At 33.1% G+C, this 10,189-nt stretch overlaps 2 protein-coding genes across 2 annotated transcripts; one reads left to right on the top strand and one right to left on the bottom strand.

Moving 5' to 3' along the window:
• Positions 1-7,634, top strand: LOC105319320 (cyclin-dependent kinase 10). The gene is made up of 15 exons (XM_011416821.4): positions 1-207; positions 327-399; positions 1,939-2,010; positions 2,412-2,514; positions 2,689-2,770; positions 2,985-3,105; positions 3,749-3,818; positions 4,010-4,069; positions 4,320-4,443; positions 4,609-4,658; positions 4,887-4,976; positions 5,212-5,264; positions 5,496-5,568; positions 6,156-6,210; positions 6,346-7,634. Exons 1-15 carry the CDS (start codon positions 121-123, stop codon positions 6,370-6,372), a joined length of 1,140 nt encoding a protein of 379 aa, XP_011415123.2. The 5' UTR covers positions 1-120; the 3' UTR covers positions 6,373-7,634.
• LOC105319138 (cytochrome b-245 light chain) lies at positions 7,630-10,158 on the bottom strand. The gene is made up of 6 exons (XM_034483398.2): positions 9,851-10,158; positions 9,608-9,677; positions 9,421-9,495; positions 9,240-9,323; positions 8,961-9,042; positions 7,630-8,049 (listed from the first exon to the last, which is right to left on the bottom strand). Exons 1-6 carry the CDS (start codon positions 9,906-9,908, stop codon positions 7,903-7,905), a joined length of 516 nt encoding a protein of 171 aa, XP_034339289.1. The 5' UTR covers positions 9,909-10,158; the 3' UTR covers positions 7,630-7,902.
• Positions 10,159-10,189: the final 31 nt, after the last annotated feature.

Raw genomic sequence — 10,189 nt, 5'->3', positions numbered from 1 at the left:
TTAAGTACGAGCTATCTTGCATCTGTCACTCCCAAAAAACAAAACATACATTTCCCCCCACGTTTCTTGTGAGTTTCAACAAAATGCAGTTTGTCTAGTGGTAGTCATTTTGATAAAACAATGGAGATGCAATCTACAAAAGAGTCTAAACCTGGATTTTTGTCAATTTTATCTGGCGAGTGGATTGATGTTCCCGAAACTGATAGAGTAAGTCGGAGCAAATTCGAGACAGCTTTCATGTTACTGTTTTTTAACCAAAAGAGAAAAAAGTGAAAGAATGTATATTTTTAAAAATGTTTTTACGATTTGCATGGTTAATTTTACAGCATGGAAAATGTCGAAGTGTTTCTGAATTTGAGAAGTTGAGCAGAGTTGGAGAGGGTACTTATGGAATTGTGTGTATGTATTCTATTTAGATTCACATTGCATTAATAGTTATTAGTAAAGAAATGTCGATGGCAGCACTAATATGCTCAGGTCACAGTGAGAATTCATCCCAGTTACTCGCAATGTAGCAGCTGCGAAGCAGATCTGCTTTACAGCGATTTTAAATCTGTTAAAATAATTTTCATACCTAGGCATTTTGGTAATACGCTATTTCTGTGGTTGAAATTGCCTGCCGTAAACAATGAATGTGGTGAAATGGGGCTTTGAAATAGCAACAATGTAGGTATTGCAGACCAATCCTCTGAAAATCTTGACGATATACAACACAATATTTTATTTCATTTTCTATAATTAAACCTGGTCCATAGAACAATTCTGTCATTTGAACGATAAAACATTCTGTATAGTTGCGCAGCAGAGAGCAATATCTCAGTTCAGTGTAGAATTCAAAAGTTCAAGTTTTCATTAAGTCAAATTTCTAAATATCCTTGCCATCAAAACAGTTTCCTTATCTACTGTTATGATACAGATGTTCTTGTTATGTTTTCATCTTAGTTGTTTTTTTTGTTTTTGTTTTTAAATTTATTTATTTTTGAAATACAAGCATACACACAAGCATACACACAATTACACCCACAAAAACCACACACAAACACACCAACTCACACGCTCACAATCATATTTTAAATAATAACCTTTTTTTAATAGCGCTAAGCAGTGGTTACTTGCTTGAAAAAAAAGTAAAAACGAATAACAACAAAAAACAAAAAAGTAAGGAAAAGGAAAAAACAAAAGAGAAAAGGTATTAGTCAAATATTTCTTTCCAACTATCCCACTGTTTTTCAAATTTATGCACTTTAGAACTTTGAATTGCAGCATATCTTTCAACATTATATTTTATCTTTAAATGACCAAGAAAACCAATCAGTGTTGGCACCTTGTTCAACATCAGACAAGAAAATAAGTATTGTTTCATAGATAGAATAATAAAATTAATAACTTTGTTGTGACATGTCAATGGAGCTTCACCGAACATGATATTTAATACATTAAACCCAATCCTTTCAGAAGTCTTTCTGTAAATAGGAAGACTCAGTTCACTCCACTGAGTATGAATAATATCACAAGAAAAAAAAAATCTTAGATGTTCATAAATTGTTGTATCTCTTCTGCTAGCAAATTAAAAAGTTTGCATTCATTGTATGCATTGCCCAATTGCATATTTTGATATCACATTGTTTTTTGAGTCACAAAAGTTTACTTACCTAAAAGTCAATGAATCTACAATCATGATAATGTATTTTATTGATATTATTTAAATTTTCTCTTAATAGTATTCTTAACTGGTCAATATTAATATTATTTTACCTACTAACATTTCAATTGCTGAATATTTAATTTTATCGAGTTACATTGTGAGAACATAACAATACAATTACATGTAGTAATGATTTTTTGATACTCTCAATTGGAGAGCCATTGCCTATCTCAGATGACTCATGAGGTTCCTGACTGGGTCATCTATATGAATTTTTTATTTTTATTTTACAGACAGGGCACGAGATAGAAAGACAGACACAATAGTTGCATTAAAGAAAATGAGAATGGAGCGAGAAAAGAATGGTATTATTTTAGTATAATTCTATAAATGGGCTACTTTATGTGAATGGTAGTATTTCGATTTTTGAACTGGATTAATTTATGTGGATGGTTATGAATTAGCATTTTGTATTAATTTATGTACCAGTATATGATATAGCCATATTCTCACTCTAGTTTTTAAAATTGAAAAGTGGAGGAAAACAATGCTAGTTATAATTAGTTATTAACTAATAGTTAATAAAGTCAAGATTCAATGCAACATTCCTCCACAATACTTTCAGTTAAATAAAGTAAAAAAGAAGTTTTAAACAATTTGTTTAAAGTAGCTTTTGTATTACTAGATGTGAAACACAGTTAATTTCACGTACATGTATAACAAAGCAGTGTACATCAGATGACATTTTATGCCTGAATATTTCCAGGGATTCCTGTCAGCGGGCTGAGAGAAATCAACATTTTGTTGAATTTAAGACATCAAAACATTGTAGAACTTCATGAAGTTGTTGTTGGAAAAAGTTTAGAAAGGTAAAAGTGGACAATGAGAGACCTGAATTTTTTTTTCATGAAAGCAAAGTATTCAGTCGCTTCACCATGTGCTATTGTGCATTGTCTTTTCATCTGTTAGAATTATCTGTTGTGGAAAATAATTGTTGTGGCTGCTGATTGTTTGCTTATTGTCATCTCTCTCACTTTCTGCAGTATTTTCCTGGTGATGGAGTATTGTGAACAAGATTTAGCTTCCCTCCTAGATAACATGTCGTCTCCATTCTCCGAGGCACAGGTAAGATCAGCAATCCCCAATCCGAGGCACAGGTAAGATCAGCAATCCCCAATCCGAGGCACAGGTAAGATCAGCAATCCCCAATCCGAGGCACAGGTAAGATCAGCAATCCCCAATTAAAAATGATTCATTACTGCTATTCCAGGTTTCATTTTGAACATTATAATGTCCACATAGTGATACCTGTATTTGCATGATTTTGTTGGTTCTGTAGGTGAAGTGCATCATGCTGCAGTTGTTTAAAGGCTTGCGCTATCTACATGAAAACTTCATCATACATAGAGATCTAAAGGTGTCAAATCTATTGATGACAGATACCGGCTGTGTGAAAATTGGTAAATCAAGTTTATTTTCTTCTGAAAACATGATACTACAATACTACATGTATGTCTTCTGAAATATTTGTTTAACTCTATATTTTACATGTGTCATGATTCTATAGACAATCAGACCTAAAAATATTAATGAAAGTAATAGATCTTTTACCACTCCCAATGAACAGTAACTGTACCAAGGCCACCTCTACTTAAGGTGGTATGGAACATGTTATGACACATTATTTATTGAAATAAACAATAAAATCAAGTATAGTCTTATAAATAGTTTCTTTCCCAAAACTGTCATCTAACAGTATAGGGTAGCAGGTTAGAGGGTTCACTGTGAACCTGCAAGTCATGAGTTTGAATCCCCATGGGGATTTTAAAAAAATTCTACCTTTCGAAAAACTTTTAAACATTATTTTTTTGTTTAATATTGTTAAATTTGAAAATTCTAAACCAATGAAAGTATTTAATTATAATGCACTTTAATCCACATTCATATCAACAGGTGTCCTTTACCACCTTTAAAGTACAACTCCCACTAATTGACATTGATATACAAAACAATACACAATTTACTACCTACATATATCAATTCCAAACAAATTTCTGTCACCACATATTGAATGTAAACTCTTTATTATTTTGATCCTTTCAGCTGACTTTGGGCTGGCCAGGAAGTATGGGTTACCCCAGAAACCTATGACCCCCACCGTGGTCACTCTCTGGTAAGAGCAATCTCAGTATAGCTCAAACTCTTAACAAAATTTATCCAACTTTACAGAATGAAAATGAATGTCTTGTATACCGGTACATAAATTACCATACCAGAGACAATTCTGTATGAAATATGGATATGAGCTTTTAATTTTGTTGTTTTACATTTCGTTTGATAGTTTTAAATTCTGTTTTTTATAAGGTACAGAGCGCCAGAACTTTTATTCGGAGCCAAAGAGCAGACGACTGCTGTAGATATGTGGTAAACCTATTTGTAATATTCCTTAGCGGATGGTATTCCATAATATTTCTCATGACTTTTGATTTTCGAAAAATGTCTGGTCTTTAGTTTTGAAACTTGACGTTTGTAACTGAAAGGTCTTTCCAATTAAAGTCAACTGTGCCACAAATCTAAATGATGTGAAAATTAAGCCCAAAATTCTGGTATTAATGATTACAATTTTCAATGACCCCAGTAAAACCAACAGTACATGTGTTACTTGTTGTGACAGGTCGACAGGGTGTATATTTGGAGAGCTCCTGGCACACCGCCCCCTGCTCCCCGGGAGATCGGACATCCATCAGATTGAACTCATCATAGAAATGCTGGGGACGCCCAATGACAACATCTGGCCGGTAAGTACGGGGGCACTTACTTTAATGCTAATACATGTACTGTTATATTATTCAAAATGTTTGTTTTTTATCTTTCACCTTACATAAATTGAAAATCAAACCAACAAGGAACAATTTAATCTAATCAAATTAATTTATTTAATCTTTTCTTTTTGTCCTATAAAGGGATTTTCAAAGTTACCTGCAATGGAGACTCTTTCATTGAAAAAACAGCCGTAAGTCTTTTTTGTGTTCTGTTGACATTGTTCTTTTCATTTCAATTCAATAAAGTAGTTACCGGTATACAGATGCAGTTGCTTAAAGTAAACAGGAAGTTTTATTTGAAAGATAAAATTGTAAGCAGTATTTATTGCTGAGTAAGAATCCTTTCTATTTAACAGTGGGATATAACCTTGACCTTTCTGTTTGACACTGGTTTATGTCCTTGACCTTTCTTTGTATAGGTACAACAACATCAAGCACACCTTCCCCTGGCTGACCGACTCCGGAGTGAGGCTACTCAACTTCTTGTTTATGTATGACCCGTCTAAAAGGTAACAAAATTGTTATCAAAATAGTTGTTGTTTCTTGTTCATCCTTTTTATGTGTAATTTTTGTATCCGCATATTTTGAATGAAGAATAGAATTAAACAGCAAACAAATGTTGTTTTATGTTAAAGAATACCTGTAAAGAAATAAGTTTTAAAAATGCTCTGTGAATTTGTTACTACATGTGGCTGTATATTGCATCCATTGTTTGTGACAGATGTTTATTCCTTTGTCTTGTAGAGCTACTGCAGAAGACTGTCTTGATTTCTCATACTTCAAAGAACCACCACTGCGTAAGTACAAAATGTGGAATACCGGTATGTTAAATTGTTACAGTTCAAAATCTGGGTTATTGTCTTAGGACAGGTTTGTCAAGAATTTTTTATGAAGGCTCTTCTCTAATATATCCATTGCCACCAATGAAAAGTTGTGTATCATATTTTTTTATTTGTTTTGGTCACATCGTGTATCCTAATTTATGTCTTTAATAGAGATTTTTATTTTTGAGAAAATAATTTTAACAGCATGTGACCCTGAGCTGATGCCTTCATTTCCACAACACAGACTGAAAAGAAAAGCACAGCCAGAAAAAGAAAGGTAGGGCTGAAAGTAAAATATCAACGCCTACATGTACAGGTAGATTATTACCCAGTGCTCCTTAATTTAACAAAATATGCTTGAGACACCCCACCAGTTTCGTGCATGTGTGTTTATTGAAGGTTCTTCTACCCTCAGCTTAAAGTATTCTTTTTATCATAAAAATGTTATTTGTCCTTTAAACTTTATAAATGAAATGAAATAAAAAGAAATTTATTGATGGTATCCATGCGTTTTACAAAGATATTGCAAATTTGCCATCAATGGATATAATGGAATAAATATACAAGTTAAAATCAAATTAAAAAAAAAAGGTTGTTCCCATGCATTGGTGGCTCGAACCCCTTTACCTTTAGGTAGTTGTTCTCTGTGGAACCACTAAGCCATACATTTTGTTAAATACATGTAGTAAATCGAATATTAACACTAGAAGACAAATTAATTTTTTTATATAAAAGGCAGATTGATGGTACGAAACCAACCCCCCTCCCCCCCCCCACCCCCCGTATAATATAGAGTTATCTAAAATGGTTGACATTGGAGGTCATTAATTACCATAATGGTCATTCAAATTTTTGTTTTCATAGAGGGGAAGGCAGTAGCAAACAAGCTGAATTATCAGATTCTCTCCCTTTGCCAGCGGTAAGTTTGTTTTGTCTCTTAAGACATAATTTTCCAGCATTATTTTGAAACTTATATTTTTTTTACCATATGTAGATTAAGTCGAAACATATGTAGATTTAGTCGAAATACATAAAACCATAAATTTTTTTTCAGTCAAAAAAGAGAAGATCAAAGGATTGAAAGAGGATCATTTTAGACTGAAAATAGAGAAAAAGTCAAAACAGATGCATTTACTTGCAGAACATGTTGAGAATAAATCAAGGAATGCTTGATTGTCTGCTGAGTGACTAGGCGTCTGAATACTTTAGTTCCTGGTTCTATCATGAAACAGTTCAATATTTGTCCTCCTGTTTTTGAGTGGATTTTTTTTTCTGCTGACAAAAAAAAAATTCTGTGAGGCATGAGATTGTTATGACCATAATTTCAGTAATTTTGGCCTTGGTTCTGTGTTATGGTCAGCGATGATTGTTATGACTGATTTGAAAGGACAAGATTGGACTTGTTAGCGTGGAGGACCAACTTTGTGTCAAATGAACACGATAACAGAAGGGAAAAGCTTATTTTATGCAAAAGAAAAAATTGTTTTATTATTGATACATTGTACATATGAGTAACTTTAAATTTCCCATTTATTAAAAATATTTGGATTATTCATAGAGAAACTTTGAATGAAAAACAATTTGATTGAAAGATAATTACAGAAATATTTTGATAATTTTATGAATACATTTCCATGTATGTAATACACGTATGTAAATTAAAGAGGCCTAATGGCATATGTATATTTGTAAATCAGAGCAATGTTAGTGGGTTTTTTTTAAATTCATTTATTCAATGAAAAGATCATGATTATATGCTGGAAATACTTGAATACTTTTATTGTTTTAATTCATGCAAGATATACACCAGGCAATCTGTTGCTCATACAGTAAACCTCAATTTTAGCACTGGCTTTTGGGCCTCTCAATTGACTTTCCTATATCCATAGCTCAAAATTATGTGTATATGTGCAGGTATTAAAAATTCATGCAAATGTACACTACAAAGCAAATTTGCAATACAAATGATTTCACTCTTATTTAATACTACACATATCAAAGAATTATTATAATACTATCAGAGGATCATTATCATTTAAACCAATTCTCTTTAGAAAATTTTTAACGAAAACTGTTGGAGTATTTAGATATGTAATGATTTTTGTCGACTTCAAATTTCTGATTTGTGAAACCTTATAAACAATTTTGCCCTGTTTGATTTCACCTTAGCATATTTGTAAAAAAGTTAAAGAGAGACATTCTACCAGTACCTTCTAAGTTTGTCCTTACTTGCCTTTATAATGAGGGCAAAAAGGGTGGAAATTAAATTTGTCCTGCCTACTGTGTATCATTGTGTCCATCTTCCTGTTAACAAATCTGGGAGTAAACACTATAATAATTGAGTTTAATTGTTTATTTGCCTTTCAGACATGTTAAACAGAACAATTACATTTAGATAGAGAACGTATAAATGTACATATAATATATGTATAAATGATAGGAAGAAAACATAAATGTACAATTTATCAAATTGTTAACAAGAAATACCAGTAACAGTAATGTGCAATATAATCATAACCAATACATGAGGTTCAGAGTCTAGTGCAATATAACTATGAAAATAGAGTCAATGTTGATAATCTCTTTGGGTAGTGAAGGGCGTACTCCTTGGTTAGATGTGGTTATCCTCTATCCCCTGGGGAGGCGCACGGGGTGGGGGTTTCTTTGGTTGACGGAAGGACTTGAGTTCCTTTTTGTTATCCTCAACTGGTTTCTCCTCCAGGCCTACTGGACTCCACTGCTCTCCCTTAAATGCTGCCTGTATAGGAAAATCATCAGTAAGAACTGTTTCCATTTCAGAGCAACAAATTGGAGTAATGGCTACTGATGCTCAGAGTTGTTCCCCTTTAAGGAGTAACAAATTGGAGTAATGACTACTGATGCTACAGAGTTGTTCCCCTTTAGGAGGTAACAAATAGGAATAATGACTACTGATGCTCAGAGTTGTTCCCCTTTAGGGAGTAACAAATCGGAATAATAGCTACTGATGCTACAGAGTTGTTCCCCTTAAGGGAGTAACACATAAGAATAATGACTACTGATGCTTGGAGTTGTTCCCCTTTAGGGAGTAACAAATTGGAGTAATGACTACTGATGCTAAAGCGTTGTTCCCTTTAAGGGAGTAACAAATTGGAGTAATGACTACTGATGCTACAGAGTTGTTACCCTTTAGAGAGTAACAAACGGGAGTAATGCTACAGAGTTGTTCCCCTTAATTGATACTCAGAAATATTCTTTTTCTTGATTTACAATGTTGTTTACGTATAAATAAAAGTGAATGATTTTTTTTTTCTTTCAAATTTTGCTTCTTTTCTGCTGAAATGCACCAAAAAGGAAGGATGATTACTAACTAGCACATAAACAAAAAAAAGAAAAGTGTAAATAAAACCACTACTCTAATGACTTTTTCCCTTGCAATCTAATATATCCATAACCGGCACATCTTTTAACCCCAAGGAACCCAAAGGATACCCTAATAATACAAATTCAAAACTCTTGTTACCCTGGAGACTCACTGGTATCCCAGAGACACCCTTAGGTACCCCAAGGATACCCAAATGAACCCCACAGGAACACATCTATACTTGTATTTCTTGCTATGATTTTATTGAGATTATAACCAAAAAGGGCTCTTTGGTTAAAAGATTAGTTATGCTGGTAGAAACTTACAACGAGATATATCATACTGGTAACAAACAGACAAAGTCCTCCCATAATGGTAGCAAGGATGAAGCATAATGGAGCACACAATCTGAAACAAAGTAATGAGTATTGATGAATATTAGGGTCCTTAAAATTCACGCAGTTTAGCTTATGTTTTATTTAAAAGGCATAGTTGAAATGTGAGTGATTTTGTGTAAATGTAACAAAATCTGTTTTGGAAACTAAAGTTTATAGTAAATGTAGTAAACTTGGCCAACAATACCAAATCTCATCTATCTCACTCACATCAGGTGAAATAGGAATCTAACAAAGTAGTTCCTCCCAAGAAAGCCAATACGATTTACAAATCTGGTAAATGGATGTTGGAATCTGAAAACACATAAAAAACAGTAGGGCTATTATTTTAATCAACATCTAGGCTAGTCTGAAAAAGAAAATTACTTTAATGAAATTCACATCTGCATACTTGCGCTCTGTAGTTCTTCCTTTAGCTCTTTTGCCTCTAGGATATTCAATCACAAACACAAGAACAGCTACTACTCTATACAGAGGTCAAGAACTAAATAGTCATGGCAAGATTAAGATACATGCACCTTTGATTTTTTAAAATATAATTTTGATTTTGGAAAAAAGTTTCACACAAGAAAGGATACACAGCATATATTCCAATCTCCCAGGCTCTGAAGAAGCCAGTGATGCCAATTATTCCACCGAACAAGACAACTGAAGAAAAAAATTATGAAATGTTTATCATTGAGAAAGCATATCAAGTCCCTGAATTTTTTTCTTGCCATACTTTATAAATTTAGGGCCAATGCCTTTATATTAAACAATATTTTGTTTGGTTTCATCAAATTACAAATTATTTAAAAGTAACATCACCATCAGTTTCTTACCAGATGAGCTGATAATAGCCTGTTCATTGGCCCACATTGACCATTCTATCTGCCGCATCTTGATCAGTGTTGATCTTCTTGATGAAGGAAAACCACACGATCACGGAAGGCGGAAGATGATACAAAATGATTCACAGCAACACAGGAAGACATCAAAACCCCGTATTAACAGTTACAAAAAAAACCCCTAACGTATATAAGAATTTATTCCACAATCCACAGTGTAGTCATTACCTACTGAAGAACTTTTGCAAAAGAAAAAAATAACTATAATCATTTTTTGTTTACATTTTTTCGGCATGAAGATTCAGTTAAATCAGTCCATATTTATTCGATTGA

Source organism: Magallana gigas, chromosome 3, assembly GCF_963853765.1.
Source record: "Magallana gigas chromosome 3, xbMagGiga1.1, whole genome shotgun sequence".
NCBI classification, from domain to species: Eukaryota; Metazoa; Mollusca; class Bivalvia; order Ostreida; family Ostreidae; genus Magallana; species Magallana gigas.
Note: the sequence above shows the minus strand (reverse complement) of the source record. Positions and strands in the feature narration are given on the sequence as shown.